General features: G+C 38.9%; 3 protein-coding genes across 3 annotated transcripts; all 3 read right to left on the reverse strand.

Moving 5' to 3' along the window:
- Positions 1 to 7791: 7791 nt before the first annotated feature.
- Positions 7792 to 11644, reverse strand: dcakd (dephospho-CoA kinase domain containing). Its single transcript, XM_067576099.1, has 5 exons — positions 11333 to 11644; positions 10358 to 10469; positions 9560 to 9763; positions 8993 to 9080; positions 7792 to 8716 (listed from the first exon to the last, which is right to left on the reverse strand). The coding sequence occupies exons 2-5, from the start codon at positions 10467 to 10469 to the stop codon at positions 8431 to 8433; spliced, it is 690 nt and encodes a 229-aa protein (XP_067432200.1). The 5' UTR covers positions 11333 to 11644; the 3' UTR covers positions 7792 to 8430.
- An 80-nt stretch (positions 11645 to 11724) lies between these two features.
- pus3 (pseudouridylate synthase 3) lies at positions 11725 to 15386 on the reverse strand. Its single transcript, XM_067576098.1, has 7 exons — positions 15270 to 15386; positions 14505 to 14925; positions 13812 to 14089; positions 13544 to 13727; positions 13166 to 13275; positions 12865 to 13037; positions 11725 to 12224 (listed from the first exon to the last, which is right to left on the reverse strand). The coding sequence occupies exons 2-7, from the start codon at positions 14907 to 14909 to the stop codon at positions 11968 to 11970; spliced, it is 1407 nt and encodes a 468-aa protein (XP_067432199.1). The 5' UTR covers positions 14910 to 14925; positions 15270 to 15386; the 3' UTR covers positions 11725 to 11967.
- Positions 15387 to 15556: 170 nt separating this feature from the next.
- Positions 15557 to 21282, reverse strand: LOC137171874 (CD63 antigen-like). The gene is made up of 7 exons (XM_067576059.1): positions 21106 to 21282; positions 18409 to 18597; positions 18017 to 18091; positions 17803 to 17907; positions 16755 to 16892; positions 16570 to 16653; positions 15557 to 16081 (listed from the first exon to the last, which is right to left on the reverse strand). The coding sequence occupies exons 1-7, from the start codon at positions 21160 to 21162 to the stop codon at positions 16010 to 16012; spliced, it is 720 nt and encodes a 239-aa protein (XP_067432160.1). The 5' UTR covers positions 21163 to 21282; the 3' UTR covers positions 15557 to 16009.
- Positions 21283 to 22115: the final 833 nt, after the last annotated feature.

The raw sequence follows: 22115 nt of genomic DNA on the forward strand, positions 1-22115 counted from the left end.
AGTGCAACATGGCAGGCTCCGTGGAAGAGGACCCATTCCTAGGTAGATATAAAGGGCTAATTTTAAGGTAACAAAAACACAACCATTCTTATTTTCAGGTGATTATACACTAATTAAAACATACTAATGAATATTATATTCCATTTCTGCCAAGTCTGCTCTACTAGATGCTGCTAAATTCTACACACTGCACCTTTAACCTACCTCTCAGTGTTTGTGTTCTGCGTTTGGGTCCCCACTCACTGAACTAACAGGTTATCATGGAAACCTGGTTTACAGTATGTCCTCAAGATCACAGTAGATACTATAGAAAGTATGATTACAAGGAAGTCGCAGGTAGAGATTGATCTTTGTGAGACCTTAATCTTACTTGTATTGTGAAAATGACAATGCTCTCATCAGTTCCTGCAGCTTTCTCATGAGTTTTCTTGGCTTTATGTCAGAATGGTCAGCAAAGCCAGAGGGGAGATGTACGTTTGTGATAAACTCACTATCCAGTGCAGTGTTTCACTGTCATGAAGTTATGCTGCCATTTATTTCAATTAATTAAATTATTTTTTAAGAAACATTTTCCAGATTTACATTTTTGACATCATGCCAAGACTTATTAGATTTATTAGCTGCCTTCAGCCACTGGTTTCTGTTCACTACTCTATGTTTTGAGAATCAATTTAAAAAATTGACACTTAAGCGAGAAAGGTTATAAATATATCAGTGTCTTCATTTTGACAACTTGAAAAAAATATATATTTCTTGTTGTTTCCAAAGCTTTCCACCACATTTTGCAGCCTTCCTCAGTGGATGGAGTTGCTCAGTTGTAATGGAGATGGTTTATTGTTATCAAATGACCTAAGAATTTGAGTCACCTGATAGCTGTCTTCATGCACTGTGGTAAGAGAAATTATTCAAAATGTTTATGACATCCAATCTTAGTACAGTTTGCTGGAAATATCTATCTAGCCTTTTTCTGCACCAGTGTGCAAGTCATGTGGACTGGACGGTAGTCTAGTAGTATGGACAACTTGGATCATGATCTAGTTGCAGCATTTTATAACTGACCAATACTTTTCAGTGACCAGAGAACTGGCCAGGTCTCTGTTTATAATATGTTTCATGATGGAGCCAAATTTGATTTAGCTCAATCATTTTGGCATAAAAGATAAGTCAAAATAGTCCCTAACAAATATACCATTTACTCCTTACTGTTTGAGTAATGTTAGGGAGAAACTAGAGTATCCAGCTATTTTAGAAATCAATGGGCTTGAGAGCCACAGAAAGGTGGACAGTATTGAGAGATGAACTGACACGTTGTCACTTTAAAATTTTGAAAAATTTTAAAGTGACAGCTGGTGACATTAAAAAATGTCACCAGCCTTATTTTTTAAAGAACTGTTGCAGAAATCCTCTAAATCTGGAAACTGACATTACTGGCAAATGTCTGACCCAGAGTTCTACAAAGGCACAAATATAAACATTCATACAGTCTGTGATGAACATCCATACCTTTTATTATTCTCATATTATTCACACAGAGGCAATCACTATTGCTCATTAATGTTCCAGTGTTCCTGTCTAGAGCATTAGAAAAACAACCAGTTAAAGGAATAGGATGATTGAGCAAAAAGGCTATTAATTTGTGGTCAAAATCTAACATTGTGATCAGATGTAACTTCACATAAAGTGACAGTAAGGATCACTACACATATTGCAGGTTGCAGTGGCAGGAGGACAAACATCTGCCTATATAAAATCACCATCTTGCATTGTAGTAGATCTGCATGTATGCACCCATGCACATTACTCCTGGTAATACCAGTGCTCGGGAGAACATGACAGCATGCAATACTTCCCCCGCTTCCTTCCCCATCATCATGCTTGATATGGGGACTGTCCAGTGTGTCAGTGACTCAAGACCAACGGCCTTGTTCCTTCATGGCCCTGACTGAGCCAGGGCTAACACGCAGGGACAGGCTGAGTCATGTGGCTGGGGACGCTCCGCTGGCGTGTTGCCTGTCTCTTCACCTCACCGCAGTCTCTTGGATGCAGCCTGACAACGGGCTACGGAGGCACTGCGAGTGCCCCTTCCTCAGCGTGACACTAGATGCCAGAGTTCAAGAACACTATCGTCGTTACAGTTGCTCAGGCCTGTTTATTCTACCCGTCGGTGTCGAGATGCATTTGTGACCTGTTGTGCTTCAAGAGAGTGGGAACATCAGTGACTTTTTGGGTTTTTCATCATTGCTCTTTTTATAGATTTTTTTCTTTCTTTTATTTTTGTTGAAATAATGACCAAAGCCTTGGTCAAAAATATCATATCAATCACATGGCTCTCCATGAAGTGGCTCTCATCAGCTAATAACTCACAAATTCAATTAGAGATCAACAATCTTAGACAATCACACAATTCCAGGAGATACAGTAATTCAAGAGTTTTATACTTTAAAGCAACTACAAGGAGTTTTTAACTGGTCACAAAACAGTCTCATTTTAACACTGATGCCTCTATTTGACCTACATAAGCAAACAAGATCATCAGCGAGAAGATTGGATATTTCAATATAATCATTCTAAATGCCTGCCACTCGGTCAGATTCCCCACAAAATCAGATGAAATGATCTACTGCACGCAGACTGGAAGAGCCTACGTTTACATTACATGTAGCATTGCAGCATGAGGGAGTACAAAGACGTTATAAGCACAAGGGGAGGACATTTCTCTCTGTTTGATAAGTCTAAAACTAAAGTTAGACTTATTGTTGGCTTCCCGACTCATTTCAAAAAAGACTAGAGAAACAGAGAGAGAGAGAGCGCGAGCGAGCTGAGAGAGAGAGAGAGAGAGAAAGAGTGAGAGAGCAGTGGTGGTCTGCAGCTAGAGAGTGATTGAAGAGTGGGAGCGATGGTAGTGAGAACAAACCTGTGAATCAGATAAATAAAACATTATTTTCCGATTGTTTCATGGTGGTTACATTCTAAATCACCAATAAACACACCTACACCTCCACACAACTCTGCAGGAAGGTGCCACATTGCCGGATTTGGTGTGAATGCAGCCTTACATGTAACCTAGGTGTATGGACGGTACTAAAATAAAGTTTACTGTCTTTCACCATTGTCATATTACAGTTATTAATCTTACATAGCCACAAACAGATACATTACCGCGTTAATATGGATCTCACTGCTTTTCTTGGCAAGATATAGACTACTCTGCCTCTGATTGGCTTACCCTGATATTCTCGCCCTAAACCTAACCAACCCAACCAACGCAGGCAATGAGCACTAGCCCGAGATCTTTACGACATGAGGTAGTAGTGGTCATGGGAAATGCAGTCTTCATTCCGGGAAACACTACCGCTTTTGTCCACAGGAGCTGCCAAAATCAAGACAAAATGAGAGTTCCTTGTAGTAACTTTAAAAAATTAATTCTGTTTTTTTTCTGCGTCATTTGCTATTTTGCAGAAAGACCTTTGTCAACCCCAGAGAGATGAAACCCCCCTCTGTGTTTGTTTAATCCACATGAAGACTTGAACAATAATTGTAATTGTTGAAGTAAGGGCAAGCTCTTTCACTCAAGAACAGAGTGGAAGTAGAGAGAACAACGTACTGCGACAATTATGAAAAAAAATCTGTCACATGTAACAGATTCATAAATGTGGAAGCTGTGGATGCTTTACATTCTGATACTCTGGGGTCTTCCTTTTCTATTCTGATTTTTCACAGTGAGATATTTATTGTCTGAGCAAAATGGTGAGCATAGAGAGAAGCTCTTACAAACAAACACTTTTAGCATTTATGTTTTAACTACAACATTATGTGCAATCAAACATTGTAGCTGCACAAGAAATGTCTTGACAGATGTCTGAATCATCCACTGTACTCTGAGCCCCTTCCTGATTTTTGACAAAATCAAACCACCTGTTTAAAAAGACTAAAATGTACCAAATCTGTTGGTAGACTATCTGCCCTACCAATGACAGCAGCTCACTACTGGAACTGGTCTTGATTACAAATCATCGTTCCTTTTTTTCCAAACGGAGCAGACGTAGTTTCATTTGAACCACACAGAGCTACAGAACCGCTGAGCAGGAGGACAGGAAAAACATGTCTTGGGGATAAATGTTGTTATTTGGTGTATAACTACTTTATTTGGATTTTTGTTTATTATTCTTTTAAATGCTCAATGTTTAATGATCAACTCAAGGAAATAATCAATTTTAACAAACACACCTTTTTATGTTTGAAGACCACTGATCCACTTTTTTGGGTAGCTTGCCTCTGACCGGCATCTTTATTGTGACTGGCTGTAAAGACTTAATCATAAAGGCCAGATGTAATTTGACAAAATTATCATGATATGAAACAGACTGACTGTAGCATTGCTCATAACTGGATAGGGAACAACTTAAGTGCTGTCAACAACTCACATTTCTGTCGGAAATGATCAAAAAGTTCTCTTTTTACTTGAGTTAGTCAAAACAATCAGACTTCTAAGTCCTATTTGACATGGAGAGTTAATCCTTATATAATTATCATAATGGGCCTTTTTGTCACTAATGACGTTAACAATGTCTCCAAGTGTCCCAGTAAGTCATGACAGTGTAACAGTGAGCCAGCATGGACAGCACCAGGATCCTGAAACTGAAGCAGCTAAAAGGAATTCAGCCATGATTAGCTTTTCCTACTATGACAAGTCAAAATATCTTCTCTGAAAAAGGCCTATGGGAAATCACGAATGTACTGGGTCATGTAATGACATCATTTGGTATAAGTTTTCACTTTCTCTGGCTAATTAGACCTTTGCTTGAGTGGAGTTATGTTGGGAATTACATGAGGTTTGATTAATTGGATATGGTCCAATTAATCAAATAAGTGAAAACACCTGTGTGGGTGAACCATAACTGTCTAGAGGGTTTAACATTTAGATTGAAACCAGCTTTGGTATCTCATTGTTGCTCTTACATAGACACTATAATCACCCTCCTCCACACACACACTCACTCAGATATATAAATATGCTAGAATGTGTCTATAAAGAAAACAATGACTGTGAATGTCTTGTATTCATTGATAATTCGCCAAAATGGCATAACTAAATTGTTTTAAACAACCCATGATGAATACTGAAAGCTTATAACCCTCTAGGACAGCACGTATTTTCATTTTGGTGATGAAAAAAATTTGCCCCTTAAGTAAACAATTCAGACTCAAAAACAACGTTGACTAATGCAATAGTTATTGGAAATTTGTTTAGACTGTCAATTATCCAGACTTTGGAGCAAAACAATTTATTTTGTTTGCCTTTGCTCAAGCTGTTTTACCTTCCCTGACAGCAGTGGGCGGGGGGAATGATGAAAAACCACTCAGACAGGAGATTCCAAAATGTCGACACGCTGTGGTGCCGTAGGCCAACTCTCTGAACATGATGGTGAGATTATAGAAGTCTTTACCCCCTGCCATCAGAAAATGATTTGCTCTGCTCCCGGTGAGGATCCACAACACACAATAAAGCAGCAGGTTGTGCCTGAATCCATGCACTTTTACAAAGTGTAACAAGGCAACTTAAGACTTTCACCTTTTAGCTTGACACATTCAGAATTAAACCCAATTTATATTCAGACTGAGACTTTGCCACCCTTCTCTGCCTCGGGCATTCACACTTGCTGGTACAGATATAGTCTTCCTTCCACGCTCTGCATCTGGCCTCTGTCTGTGTCTGAGAAAGAGATTGAGAAAAGACACACTTTGAAAATCTCTGCTGAACAGCTGGCTGCCCAGTAAAGCATGTTACCCTCCTGTATCACAGCGGAGCCAAGTTTAAAGGAACAATCTAAGAATAGACCATGTTCATCACGGCTCTGGCTGTAACAGTGTGATTGTGTGAATTATAAAGGCAATTGTGTGTATTGAATGAACATGTGTAAAAAAAAATTAAATTGTGTTTGTGGCTGTGATTCTGTGTATTATATATACAGCATATACCAAAATGTGTGACCATGCAGCTGTGGTTAACTGCCCCCCCGCCACCGCAGCAAGAGTCACTTTGCATTAATTCGCTGTGGCTTGATAAAAACAAAGAGCAGACCAGTAGGGGCTTTAGAAGGAGCCAAGTGAGCCACGCAGGCTAGTGGGACCTCATTGCCAGGATGATGTCACCATGCCTGCCTGTGGGCCTCAATTTTCATGTCTACATATGTGGAAAGAGCAAGGACATCGCAGCTGACCATTAATGCAAGTTCATTATTATCTTGTCCTGAAGACCTGCCAGTAAGACATTCCTCTATATGACTCTAATTATATCAGCAATTCCAATGTCTGTTGCAAAGAATAATTGATTGCAAGTTTTTCCATTTGCCACTGATTCGACATATGAGGATCAGCGTACTTATAGGAGTTCTACTCAACGTGTGAAAACAGCTGTACGTCTTCTGTGGCTCTGAAAGGAGCTTTGTGAAGCTGGAGAAAATAACCCTGATGATGTCATAGTGATGTCATCAGGGTTATGTTAGACTGGGCTTCGAGATTTTTACCAGAGAGTCTGGGTTATAAACAGGAGGGTTTAAAATAAATTCAACAGGCAAGGAAGGTCTGAGGAAAGCATAGACTGTATATAAAGATTGACGTAGCGAGGTGTGACGTCACCTGTTGGTTTGCTTTGGAGCCAGTTGAAGCCCAGAGCTGCTGCTTACAGTCAGGGCGCCATCTTTTCTGTTTGGAGGCAAGATCTTTCTAATAAGGAAGGCGAGGTGTTGCCTTTCATGGTCTGGAAACACGCTACCTTGGACCGAAGTTGCAGGCGAGTAAACTGTCAATCACAACTGTCAGTCAACACCTACATGGTAGATATCCTAGCCTACTATATGTCCTCAAATCCTTTTAACAGAGGAATAATCTCCAAAATTACAACCAGCAAACTTATAACAGGGCAAGAATTTAGCGAATGAGACCATAATGACATAATGAAAAAAAAAAATTACTTACTATTTCTATAGAGAAGTTTTTTTTTTGAATGGGAGTCAGTTGGAGCCAGCATCTAGCAGCTGACAGTGGTATTACACTTTAACGTACTCTTGTGCACTGGCTTAAGTCTCAATCAGTGATAGTTGCCACTATTGAAGTGCATTGTGGGGTTTGTAGGATCCAGTGTTTTTTAAGCTTGACCCATACTAGTCAAGTCAAAATTTTGCAGCCTGGGTCACTTTCTGTTTTGCAATGAACTTAATGAAGGTCTAAAGCTAAATCGGTAGAGTATATGTAACAGAACCATGTGCTTCTTCACTAATTTTTGACCAATATCTTAATAATACCGAAAGTGGAACAAAGTTGTTTGATCGTTCAGTATGAAGTTTATCCAGCACTAAAATATAAGACATTAGATATATAAGAATTGACACCATGTGACACTTTGTTACATTAAAACAGTAGTGTTTGATCATTTATATTTAAATTAAGCAGCTAATCTTACAAATCTTATATTTTAGTTACAAGTGAGTGAGCACAGAAAAAAAAAAACCTTCACAGACTTGGTATTTACAAAGGACAGCTTCAAGTGTAAGAAAATACAGTGATAAATATAAAGTCTTGTTAATTCATGTAAATTCACACTGTTCCCATTAAAAATGGATTGTCAAATAAATTCTCATCATACATCGTCATTATACAGGTCATTCACATACAATCTTAACATAATCCATAGGGATCCGATCATTCATAGTCAGTACTTTTTACTTTTTAGTACTTTTTTTCTCATGAGGTGTAACAGTGGGATTTTTGTATGTTACAGGGTATCCTAAAGTTTGAAGTGAGAGTTGGTGCCAAATCAATGATAACTAAAGAAACCACAGACACCTCTGGACATCTATAGTTGTTAAGAATGTATAACTTTTTAGTTGTTCATTTACTCTTTCTGATGTCTGGTGTTTCTATTTACAATCTATACAATCACCCCAAACTCTCCTTTGGATAACTTCATAAGCTGTAGCTAAATAAAATCTCATCCTACAGTTATTGGTTTTATCTGTTTGTTGACTGATGCATCAAAATACAGATTTTTCCAGTTTTGTGCTCCATTCTAAATCACTGTTGAGACCATCACTCTTATAACTGAGCAAGGATGGGGGGGCTTGTACTGCAACTGAGGCTCTAAGGTATAGCCTTCATGTTTTTAAGAGTCTCAGAGTAAAACCAACAGAAATTGCACCTAAAAATCCTTCACACTAAACCACATTTGTCAGTGCAAGTGATGTCAATAATGTAAGTCTGTGTTAACCAACAGAGCACCTTACACCACTGAGCTGTAGTGGCGGGTGCTGTGAAACTAATCTCACAGTAAATTGCATCGGTACCTCCGACCTGCCTTCTCCTCTTTCTATTCATGCCCTCATCTTTGACCACATCCTGGACCAATTTCTTCTCTCCCTCGTCTGTCCTCTGTTAGGACAAAAGCATCTTGGCTGCGTACAGCAGTATCCCACCCAGACCAGCAGTGGTAGCAATAGCAATGACCCTCACTAAGAGGAAGTCCATGGAATCCTCCAGCTTTGTGTGCAGCCGCAGGACCTGGCGGTGGGTGTCCTCCCGGCTGCCAGAGTTCTCAATAACATGATTGGCCAAGCCGCGCTTTTCATTGAGCGGCATCTGTGCAGCCACGCGCTGCTCAGCCTGCTCCTGGGTCAGGCCATCCCTCTGCATCAGGCGCAATAGCTGAGTGGCAGGGTCACTGAAAAGGAACGGACAATGGAGGTTATTTATGGTGAAGCCAAAGTACCCTGTTAAGAAAATCCAGAGGTAGTGAGTCATGCTAATAAGGCTCAGAGAGAGCTGGAAAGAGGTATTCAATAACTCACAAAACTATGGGCTTAACGGCCAGTTTCTGTCAAAAACAAACCTCCAAATATTTAATGGTTTAAAATATGAAACCTGCAAACAAACAGTCTAAAAGTAACACTCTAAAGTGATGGGGGGGGGGTGGAGAAAAGTAATCGTGTAATCTCACCAGTAAACTACAACGGTGTGGTTCAGAAACTGAGTGAGCCGTCTGGTTTCAAAAAGAAGAGGGACATCGAGCACAACATAGCGGTACCCTAAGGAAACGGAAGAGAAGGAGGAGCATTGTGTAACAGATTCAATTAGTGTCAACACATTTACACTTTTAACACTGTGAAAAAACTGGTAACACAATTAAGTTAATTACTTTTTAAGAACATATAACAAGTGGTGTATGAGAAGTTTATTTTAAGGCACATTCTTGGGTTGCTAAAGAATGAATCAGAAAGTGGAAGTCAGGGCTGTTTCTTTTAAAGTTATGGTATGAAATGATTACAGCAGAAGATCTAGTGTGAAGCAGCATCTTATCATTTTTATCTCTTCACCTTCTACATTTTCAAATATCTCAATATTTAGCTCACAGAGACCAATTCAGAAGGCTTTGTTGAGAAAAATTCTCTAAACTAATGTCCGTAGATGCACCGCAAAAGAGCCCTGACTCACTTTCAGTTAATTTTCCTACTTTTCACTGCTTAAAGTTAACTGCTAAGTCAGCCAAGCACGATTCCTTCCTTACCTCTGAGAAAGTAGAATAAGATCTCTTTCAGCATTGCTTTATGGATCTCCGGGTGGGTGATGGAGTTCAGCAGCTTCCTCTTTTCTTCGTTGGTGAAGATGAGCTGGCCGAGCTTCTGTCTGTCAATCTCCCCGTTCTCAAGCAGGATCTCCGGCCCAAAATGGTAGACGATGCGGGAATAGGCAGGAGTGTGCGGCTCCACGACTGTTTTCAAGAAAAGACGGTGACATTTGATTTTTTTTCCCCACTGGAAACCGTTGTAATTAATTAGTTTCAAACTAATTGTATTTTATTCATATATTTGTGGTAGATATTGCAATCCTGTAGGACATAGTGACAGCAAAAGAATAAAAAAGAACAGCAATTATCTTACAGATTCATCAAACACCTGAGTAAAATTATATAACTAGCCTCATGTCTTATATTTTCTCCTGTATGCAGCTGCACACTCTTCACCCACTTCTGTGACCTTTTTATCTTCACCACATAACTAAAACTTCAACCCTGCAGTCAGCAGAGACAGCCTTCATGACTCACACTCTCTCTCCAAGGGTCTGTCTTAATAAACTTCCTACAGGCCAAACCTCCTCATGTCCATTTCAATATTTAATTATAGCAATGATAATACTAAAAGTCATTATTACATCAATCAAAGTTTAGTCAATCTTGTGAGACATATATGTAGGTGAATCCCAGTTCCAAGTCATAGTTTATTTTTTTAAATTTATATTTCAACCATATATACATTCATTCACTGTGTAAATCTGTATAGTTTGTAGCAGAGGGATATTCACCCACCTTTTCTGGCCACAACATCAGCATCAATAATGGGGCAGCCAAGCTCCCGCAGCATTGAAGACACTGAGCTTTTCCCTGAGGCAATACCTCCAGTCAGCCCCACCAGGAACATCTTGGAAGACATTAAAAAAAATTAAAATTAAAAAAAGACAAGATGTATCCAAGCTGTTTTTTATTGTAATAAAACTGTTAGATAGATAGATAGATAGATAGATAGATAGATAGATAGAGATACAACAAATATGACAAGGAAAAATATTTAAAAAAAAGACAAAGCCTGGATAAAACAGTAAAAACAGTCTGAACGACAGCACCGGACACACGGATAATTGATGTGTACGATAAAACACAAGGCAATAGAAACTCCAAGAGCAAATAAGAGTAAAAAAAGACCTAACAGCCAGCAGTAATAAATAATCATAAAGGTCACTTAGTGAGTCAATGTCAAGCACATGAAAACTGTCATGGTGATGACACAAAACATAACATGTAGACTGACTAAAGCTGGGTCTATTTTGTACATATCAACAATATTAATAGTCAAATAAGACAAATATAAAGCTTTGAATGCATCAACATCTTCAAAATACGTGAAAGATATGAACACAGATAATGTAGATATGCATACACAATAGTACTAATATAATTACCATTCAACTGCAATTTGAATTGGTGCTTTTTTTCCCTGTAACGTTAGTTGAAATGTTTTATAGCCTTTTCGAGGCTGTCATGAGGTTTGACATCACGCCCCCTGCTGTGGAGATACTGAGCTACACACAGCTTATGTGTGACTCTGTGCCAAACTGATGTAAGTGTTGGAAAGTTGGCTTCTACTTTACCAAAAGCCAAAATAAACTCTGACGACACTTAGCAGCTTAATAACGCGTCAACCAGGTTAAAGGTGAAGAGAATAACAGACTATTTTTTTTTAAGTTACTACTATCAAAATACTTATGTTATGCAGTTTTGCTTTACCTTGTAAGTGTCAGATACTCCTTAAATCGGATGAATGTACAGAGGAAGTCCGTGCAGTGGTGAGGCTAAAAAGAAAATAAAAACAACCAGGACTGCTCACAAGCTAACGTTAGCACTAGTGTTGATCGGGTCAAAACGACCACAAACATACAAGCAAACGAACCGCCGCCATTTTCACTTCGTCCTTTCAGCTATACACACAGAGATGAAAGGGTTGGAGACTCTCGTGTTGCTGGATAGTGTTGTCTACAACTCTGAAATGCACTGAAGTGAATGCTAACGACCTAGCTTCTTAGCTTGACGAGCGCCACCTCGAAACTCTTCCGACGTCCCGACTCCCTTACTAGTTTGACGTTAGTTCCGTCTAGTCGTAAATCAAACTGAGCCTCAGAGTTTTTCCAAAACGTGTTTATTTCACAGAAACACACATTTTAAAAATGAAAAAGTAGGTACACTTTTTATGAAATAAAAAAGTTAATCCAGCTTCTGTTTCCTGAAATAAATGTATGAATTGAAATGTGAATGAATGTATGTGAAATAAAATGTAAATACAATGTTTTTGCATGAACAAAAACACTACAGAATAAACGTTGGCATGTCCATTTTCCTGTGGAAAAATATTTATCTTATGCTTTCTAATCAGTACTTTTGGTTGAAGATGACACCGCTGACACAACAGGCAGACTGGAGGAATTGTGGGAATGTTTGGACCTTTTTCCTCTGTGGACCATTTCGCCTCCATTCTCCCCTTCCTCCCGCTCCAGTCTGCCTCTTTTAACAAAATGGTCTATCCGGGACTCCAGGCTCTCGCAGCATGGACGCTCCAGCAAAGGCCGGTAGTTTCTCTGCCTGCTGCCTTCTATTAGCCAGCAGTGGTTAGAGGACACTCCACCTGTGGATGGAGAGGAGTGAAACAATTTATATACACAGATGTAAAGTGAAGTTACTCAAACAAATCAGCGCCATGGTTCAGGTCTAAAAAAAATATTTAAAGGATGCATAACTTGGAAACATACAAGTAATGGGTAGCAGGGGTATGATGGCACTATCACTTTGTAAAAATTGTATTACCAACATGTTTCATGTATTAAATGCTTATAATGCATTAAAACATTAATTTAACACCCTATTTTGGAAGCAGTATGATGGTGCTACAAAAGAGCATGATAGTGCAGCAATACAGTTGGGTTGCTGACATAATTTGTCACTGTATAGTGTAACATGCACATCATTCCTGCCAATCAGGATATCAGTTTTATTTGTGTAGCCAAAAATCTCTGAGACAAAAGTTTGTCTCAAAAAGTCAGACTCTCGCTTTGTACTGTAAAAGGAAAACTTCACACACAAAAAAGTGAGGTTATAGTGTGTCATAGTTGTGTCATTCGTATTATTTTTTTTAACAAAAGCTAACTTTACATCTGAATTTTTAGACCCACAGAGGTCCACTTAAAAAAATCCTGTTATTATAGTCAGTTTCATGATGAAATTTCACAAGCTGAAGTCTAAAATGTCAAGGTGTCATCTCATCTCACCGACGGCCTCCAAACCCTGGATCATCCCATGGAGGACGTGGGTCTTGACTGCACTCTGGGTCCAGTGTTGCTGCAGTGCAGACAGGGCGTAGTTCACCTCCTCAGTCTCCTGTTTCCAGCTTACACCTTCGAAGTTGCAGTCGTACAGCACCAGCGGGTAATCTACTGCCATGCTAGACACAAAGGTTTAAGAAAGATTCATAGTGATGTATTTACACTGACTTTGACGGCTCCTAGTGGTAGTATCAAAAAAAAGACAAAAACTCAAACACAATGCACAACAACACAGCAGTGAACTCACCTGTATTGGGGCTTCCTTGGGTTATTCTGAACATCCAGGAGCTGATTAATTATTTCTGGGGCTTCCAGCTTTTGCCCTATTAGAAGAAGCACTGCCATCATGCAGCGTACCTACAAAGTAACACAACAAGAATTTCAGTGGTTTGCAGTGAGAGACTGCAATGTCATTACTCAAAGAACTCATATCTGGCAAGAGATTAATGATATCGGAGACCTTAATTCTTAGTAGCGTACATTTAAATCCATCTCCTCTACATTAAAACATTACATTCAAATATATAGTTTATTTATTTATTTCCTCATTTCCGTTTGTCTTGAATTGTCAGTATTTGGTTATTTTGGAAGAAAAGCCCTGAGATTTCTGTTTTATTTTTGATACCTGGTGGTAGAGGAAGGCCAGTCCTTTGATCTCAAATATGAAGAGGTCGTACTGGTTTGTGCTGGAGATGTGCTCAGGTTGTGCAGGCTTGACTGTTGCTGACAGGATGGTCCTCTCAAACTGCAGGACTCCGTTGCCTACATCCATTTTGCACAGGTTGCGAAAGTCATGTGTTCCCTCGTATCTGTCAAGGGTCAAGAGAGCCTCAAATGAGAACAGCGATTGCAACAAGCGACATCAGTGTTTATGATTTTGTGTCTTCCCCCACCTTTTTGCAGCGTCCGCCATCAGCGCCACATCTATGGAGCCTCGGGGGAAGTAGTACCGATACGTGCGGGACTGACAATCAAAGCGTGCGCTGAAACCCTCTGCTACTGGGGCCCAGTCCAAGATCCTAATGTCCTGAGGCAGAACTCGGTTCAGCATCTTCACATATGGAAGCTCAGATGCTGCAGCTTTTGTCTTGGCACAAACATCAACATTTTCAGGGAGCGTGACACCCAATCCTCCACAAAATTGTGTGGAGCGCAGATCAATGGTTATCACCTGGGGGGGAAGAGAAGTTCACTCAACTACTACAACTACAATTAAGTGTTCATTATGTCTGCAAATAATGATTATTTTCTCGATTAATCAATTAGTTATTCAGTCCATAAAATGTCAGAAAATGGTGAAAAATGTCTATCACTGCTTCCAAGAGCCCAAGATGACTTTCTCAAATGTCATGTTTTGTCCACAACCAAAAGATAATCATTACTATTGGAATCAGAGAATTTGGACATTTGTTTCTTAAGAAATGACTCAAAGTGATGAATCGATTATCAAAATAGTTGTTAGCTAATTGATTAATCTATTAATCGTTGCATCCAGGCCACTATATTGTTATGAAGGTGAGTGTGTGTATCAGTTTTTGTTGTGGGGCATCCTCTTGAACACAAGAACAACACATCAGAAAACTCACTTGGGAAAAGGCACTGACTCCTTTATCCGTACGACCACACCGGTGGTAGTTGGAGCTCTGCCTGTCTTGGATCAGCCGTGTCTTCAGGAGAGCTTCGAAGAGTCTGGCCTCCACAGTGTTATCTGTGTTCTCCTGAACTGCAAATCCCTGGTAGGCCCATCCCAGGTAGGCTAGACGCAGAGCTACATGGCGCCGAGGGTGTGCAGAAAAGTCAAAGGGGCGCTCCTTGCCAGCTTTCCTCCCCTTTTTACTGCTGGTGCTGTTGCAGTCTGAGTTCTCATTAAGAGATGGACAGGACTTCACCTCCATGTCGTCTCCAGCTCCACTTGTCTCCTTCAGCTGGGACTTGAGCTTCTCCAGCTCTCCCTCCAGCTCCTTTATTCGCTGGATTAACGCTTCTGACATGCTGCCTGGAAAAAGGCTGAGAAGAGGGACCAAAACATAAATATTTCTCCAAATAATGATTAGCTAACACTTCAATCCTAATCCTACTTCAATTCTAATTACGCTAAATACTTTGTTATTCTTTTATTTTCCAGTATCTCAGCAAGTAAGGCTCTATATTTTTTACCTTTGCTTAGTAACTTTTATATTTACCACAATATTCAGTCAGGTAGCTTACTTTGTCCCGACTGAACTAAATACTCTACGTTAACTGGTTAACCAACATACAGCTTGTTAGTTAGTGTCCTAAGTTATGTAGTAGGTATATTAGTGGAAATATATAAGGTAATAAATAATATTGCAGGAAAACATAGTCTTTACCTTTGATTTGACTCTCAGGGTTGCTAACAAACTTGTATTTTTCAGTCAGTTGTCTGAGCTACTGCTGCACACATGCTATTTTACGTGTTGCGGCGAGCCGGAACAATTTAGAGAGCGGATTCACTTCCTGTAGAGGATTTCTGGGAAATGTAGTCTTGTAGTCTGATTTAATAACAATAACAACATGATCTAAAACATAATAATAATCATAATCATAATAATCATAATAATATACAGATGTCATATTACATGATGTGTTGTGTCATTTATTACAGGGAGTTGCTGTTATATTGCCACACAGACAGGCAGACAGACAAGATGCCTGACTGTGGAATGACCACAGAGAACACAATCACATAATCAGACTGTGTCACACATTTATTGAGCATATTAGCATAGTAAGCATGACATTCAAATGTGTAACTATCATAACAAATATTATCAATGTCATAGATCATCATATTTGTTGTAAAAATACAGTCACAACTGGCCAGGATACAAGCAGCAATAAGATGCTTTTTAGATGTTTTCTCACACATTGACATACATAGTGCACACATACAGTATAATTTTCTTATCAACTACATTTGAATCTTTATGTCACATATGAGAAGAAAAGGCAGTTTGGATATAATGAAGCATTGGAAAAGCAAATCAATTAGATCAATTTAAGCAAAAACAAAACATAAAAACCCTTTTAGAGATGTGTGAAGACATCTGTGCTTGGACACGAAGGCGCATCAGCTGAGGTTTTCATAGCTTTTTCGTTTTATGCGCAGACACAAGCACACCCCAACTAATAATCCAAAAACCTGTAACAGGTAAAAGGTTATATGTTACTGGCAGCAAATAAACTCAAAAACAGCTAAAAAGGTTCATTTCTCTCTCAGTAAATTCTAATTAATTCTGGCTTTCACTACCTGGGGCAAAGCAGACGAGATAGGCTTTATTATCATTCATGCCATCCTCTACATTTCAAATGTCTACCAGTGCTTTACCATTCCTTATAAAGAACATACATTAAAACATGGTCATGAAAAACGTTGGAAACAGCATATACATATCTTTTAAATAAATTTAAATAAATGACTAAATCATGCAAGGGAACAAATGTGATCTTTTTCTACTTTAAAGACAATGTTTTGGCATTTCTGTTGCTGTTGGTTCATTAAAAATACAGGAGGGAGGGGGATGACATATAACAAATGTCTTGGATTTACATTCTAACTGACATTCTCACGTGCAAGAAAAAAAATCCATGATGCTGAAAGATGTAGGAAACCAAGTGACAGTGATTTACCTCTGTGACTCCAAGAGCAATGCAGATAGCACCGACCATCACTAGATTCTTCAACAGAAAGAGCTTGATAGCCTGGATACAACCCTAAGAGGGAACACACAATCATAAAATATTGTAGCAAGTGTTTACAGAAAGGAGAGGAGAATAAAATGGCTGTGAATTTGAGACGATATCTCCCAGCAGACCTCTTTGTGTACTTTTGACTTGTCTTTTCCACACCCCTCACTCTTCACTGTGCAGCAGGAATCTGGCATGGCATCATGGTTTTCCCAACCCACACTTCTGGACCAGTCAGTGGCGGTGTCTGCACCACAGCATTTGAACTGTAAAAAGGTTTCCAAAACATGAAGATGGCACACAAGCAATAACATTGCATCTACTTTAAGTGGATCCGTCTACTCATGGTACACTGCAATAATGAGAGATTCTTCAGCTGTGCTTTGGAGGGACCCAAAGTTCCCTCTGTAAGATTTTAAGTCATCTTTTGACTGAGAATCATCCATCTGTATGTCAAATTTTACTGCTTTGAATCTTTTAGATGTTATTTACAGATCCAAATTATTAATTTATCAAAATTTAAAAAACAAAAACCTAAAAGACATATTCCTCCACAATTTAATCTCATCAATTAACTTTGATGACCTGAAGACTATGCTCTTTTTTACAGTATATGCCATGTCATAGTTTTACTATCATCTTGGCCTCTATTCCTCAAGGTCTTCTGAATATAAAAAAAAAAGTTGTTGTGTTTTGTTGTCATCAGTTTTATCCCATTCTTATTTTATTGGTTTTCATCTTTTTTTTCTCATGTGCAGTATTCTCAAATTATTTTACTGTTTACATTTCTTCTGTTTTATAATCGGCTTGTCAGTCATCTGTAAAGCACTTTGAATTGCACAAACTTGTACAAAAGCTATGCTATAAAAATAACGTTTGATAGATTCTGAGTTTATTTTCTTTTCTTCTTTACTACTTTACCTGACTACTTCTTTATCTTAAGGCCAGTGATATTGTGCTTTCATGGTGCAAATTCTTGACTATTTTTTCTTTTTGCTTTGTCATAGAATTACTAACTAATACATAAACAATGTACAGAAAGTGGGAGAAGGCTTATTTTTACCCCTGGGCCCTCCAGTGGTATAATCCAGACCTGTATACCACCATGGACAACACATTCTCTCCAGTCTATGAAATGTTTCCTGCAAATACAAATCATAAAGTTCTGCATGTCACCTTTTCCTGAATTCTGTTGATTGCATGTCTGTTCTCCGTCTTGTATTCATAGATCGCCCCTCGTGCTTTGATGTTGATGCCACTATTCATCTGTACGAGGGCAACCTACAGAGAAAATAAAATATTTTTTATGATCAGCAAGCCACCTTCTGTTGTATACATTGAGAAGCATTACAAATGTTTTGATCTCAATCTCAGAAATAGCGCGTCTCACCCTGCTGCGAAATATGTAAAAGGCGGCTCCTGTGAGTATCTCCAAAATGATGATCACCAACAAGATACAGACGAACTTGTTCATAGAGAAACAGAGTGAGTAGAGTTCAGTCATGAGTTATGACCCTATTGGTACTGCTTACAACAATCTACCTACATGTCATATTAAAGTCAGATTTGATTATATCTCGCACCAGATGAGAATGAGGAAAATTGTGATTAGTAATCTGTTGAAACATCTCTCCTGGATGTTACCATTTCCACATTTTGGAAAAACTCCAGAATCAAAATATTGACATCAAACATCCTCTGTACATTGTCCCACAAAGACATGCTTGATAAAATATATATGGACAGAATCTCAAACTCATTATGGAGTATTATGATACTTACACAAGCCACCATAGAAAAGTTATTAGTGCATGCCCCAATATGGCCCATGAAGGAGATGAGGGCAATGGCGACACCCACTGCAATGAGGACTATAGCAATTTTAGACAGACTGCTCCCAGCAAACGAGCCCATCTCTGAGTACGTGGAGTATTGCAGCGCTCCGATAACGATGAGGGCAACCCCAGATGCCTGAAAAACCATGAAGTAGATATGAATGCATTGCTTAGGTAACTTGCAGTGGAGCCCAATATGGCTGCCACCCATACTTATCTTATCTGCTGTAATTTTAGCATTTGACATTTTTGTATTTGTATATTATCTTGTTTTAATCTTGCTACTTATCTTTATTTTTCACCTTACTCTATATAATATTGTGTTGTCCATGAGCACATTGCTAAGTTTTTTTTGCTGTTTGCACTTAGATTTCTGAGATGTTTGATCTTCAAGATGGGAATTTTGCTTGATGTTCTACTGGACATACAGTGACCATAAATAGATTAAGACCTCTGTTGGCCCCTGAGTGTTTAGTCTCAAGGGACCCAACTTGTAACACCACGTAATGTGTATTTTTATTTTTTTTTATTCAAAATACACTGCCTGGCGAAAAAAAAAGTCTCCACCTAAAAAAAAAGGTCACACACTAATATTTCGTCGGACCGCCTTTAGCTGTGATTACGACACTCATTCGCTGTGGCATTGATTCGATAAGCTTCTGCAATGTCACAAGATTTATTTCCATCCAGTGTTGCGTTAATTTTTCACCAAGATCTTATATCGATGATGGGAGAGTCGGACCACTGCGCAAAGCCTTCTCCAGCACATCCCAAAGATTCTCAATGGGGTTAAGGTCTGGACTCTGTGGTGGCCAATCAATGTGTGAAAATGATGTCTCATGCTCCCTGAACTACTCTTTCACAATTTGAGCCCGATGAATCCTGGCATTGTTATCTTGGAATATGCCCGTGCCATCAGGGAAGAAGAAATCCATTGATGGAATAATCTGGTCATTCAGTACATTCAGGTAGTCAGCTGACCTCATTCTTTGGGCACATAATGTTGCTGATCCAAGACCCGACCAACTGCAGCAACCCCAGATCATAGCACAGTCCCCACAGGCTTGTACAGTAGGCACTTGGCATGATGGGTGCATCACTTCATCTGCCTCTCTTCCTACTCTGATGCACCCATCACTCTGGAACAGAGTAAATCTGGACTCATCAGACCACTTGACCTCCTTCCATTGCTCCAGAGTCCAATCTTTATGCTCCCTAGCAAATTGAAGCCTTTTTTTCCAATTAGCCTCACTGATTAGCGGTTTTCTTAGGGCTACACAGCTGTTCAGTCCCAATCTCTTGAGTTCCCTTTGCATTGTGTGTGTGGAAATGCTCTTACTCTCACTATTAAACATAGCCCTGAGTTCTACTGTTGTTTTTCTGCGACTTGATTTCACCAAACATTTAAGTGATCGGTGATCATGATCAGTAAGGATTTTTTTCTGACCACATTTCTTCCTCAAAGATGATGGTTCCCCACTATCCTTCCAGTTTTTAATAATGCGTTGGACAGTTCTTAACCCAATGTTAGTAGTTTCTGCAATCTCCTTAGATGTTTTCTCTTGATGCATGCCAATGATTTGACCCTTCTCTAACATCTTTTCCACGATCATGGGATGTGTCTTTTGACATGGTTGTTTAAGAAATGAGAAGCTATTCATTGCATCAGTTGGGGTTAAATAACTTGTTGCCAGCTGAAAGATAATCGCCCATGCAGTAATTATCAATAGGAGGCTCTTACCTATTTGCTTAGTTAAATCCAGGTGGTGACTTTTTTTTTGGCCGGGCAGTGTATATGAAATTTCTTTGTGTGTAAAGCTGGTATAGAGAGCTATACTGACTTGAAAGCTTCAATTGTTGTCTTATTTTGCTTGATAAACAGTTGTCATTTTCCATTTTTGACAAAAAGGGATGTTGAGGACATTTTCTCTAAATTGACAATTAAAACAGAACACTGGGTAGGTATTCCATGCTGGTGGATTGCCATTCTACCCACACCAATTATTAATCAGGACTTTCGCAATTGCACATCGAAGGCCCCACTAGCATGCTGGGCTCCTGTGCGCTGGACCCCCTGCTAGTTCATCCCGACATGAGTCATGCTGATTATCTTCCATATTTGTTACCATTCCCTCATGCTCAGCCCATCTACTGAGACCCCTGAGACCATCTAATATGAATGTGTTTGATACGGTTGGAAGGACAAATGAATTCTCTTTCAAATGATGCTACGGATTACTTTCACTCCCCTGCGTCTTTTTTGCATTTCCATGCATAAAGTAATAATATCAGACACATGAGGGATTGCAGTTATAGTAGACTTCTTCAAAGCAGTTATTAGACAACCATTCATTCCCCTGAGAGTGATGCAGATTTTGCCCAATAATTTGCTGTATTAAGATGGGCCATTTTATCATGATTGTTTCCTTGTAAAATTTTCACTTCTCTCATATGAATCTAAAACAAATACTATTGAATCAGTTTAGTCAGAAATCTGAAAATCATGAGGAATTAGCAGGTTTTGTCCTTTTTAAAGGAACACGATATAATAGATTTATTCTTGATAATAATAACAGCAACAATACTAACAACATTTCTACTACTATCAATAATAATAAACTGCATGCACACAATTCTTACTTACCAAGAACACCATATTGAAAAAAATAAACCAGCATTTGATGCTGCAACACTTGCACATGGTGAGGACTTGATGCAGGAAATCCAATTCTTTTTAGAAGAGTTCATATATGAGAACAGACAGGATGATGCAGACTTTCCACACGCAGTGTGAGGAGACTCAGGCTGAACACTTAAACATAATTCAGAGGGACTGTGTCACATGACTTTATGAAAATGAAAGGTACCAAGATAATATTTAAATTGACTATTTGAATAGTAGCATCACTGAAGTGCAAATGGTATCGTAAAATATGCTAATCTAAATAGTGGGTAGTCAAGTACTGTGAGAATATGATGTGAAAATTGGCCAAATGAATGAGCTCGTTTTGAAAATACTATAATGTTTCTGATTTTATATATATAGCATTTTCAAGATTCCTAAAGGGTCCTTTCAAAACAAAAAACAAAGTTTAATGGGATAACCACTGTTGTATGTGTTTAATAACCCAGAAAAATAGTTTAATCATCACATGATTTTAAAAAAAATGTAATTTAGTCTATGCCAGTTATCTAAGTAAATTCCAATCCAAATTATTGTATTTTGTGAGCTTGTCAAACTCTAACAGCTAATCATACATCTTGCCTCCATAAAATATTTGATAAACAAGCAGGAAAATAGCAATGTCACTTATATCAATCTTAAAGAGGACCTATTATGCTAATTTCTAGGACTCCACTAGAGTAGCTTTACATGATTCACAGTTCAAAAAACTCCTTATTTATCTTATACTGGCCCTTTATGCAACCCCTTAGTTCAGCCTCTGTCTCTAACAGGCAGTTTTAGCTCCTGTCTCCCCCTGGCCCCCCTCCTGATGCTCCCACTCTGTTCTGATGGGCCAGCTTTCTGGAAGCCTGCGAGAGACAGCCATATCAGAGTTGTGTTAAGTTACCGCTGATGAAAACCCAACATTTCCTGCTCTATTGCTTCAAATTAAAACCTTTCAAATGACTAAATAATGGGAGACTTTTATT

Source organism: Thunnus thynnus, chromosome 20 (assembly GCF_963924715.1).
Source record: "Thunnus thynnus chromosome 20, fThuThy2.1, whole genome shotgun sequence".
Classification (NCBI taxonomy): domain Eukaryota; kingdom Metazoa; phylum Chordata; class Actinopteri; order Scombriformes; family Scombridae; genus Thunnus; species Thunnus thynnus.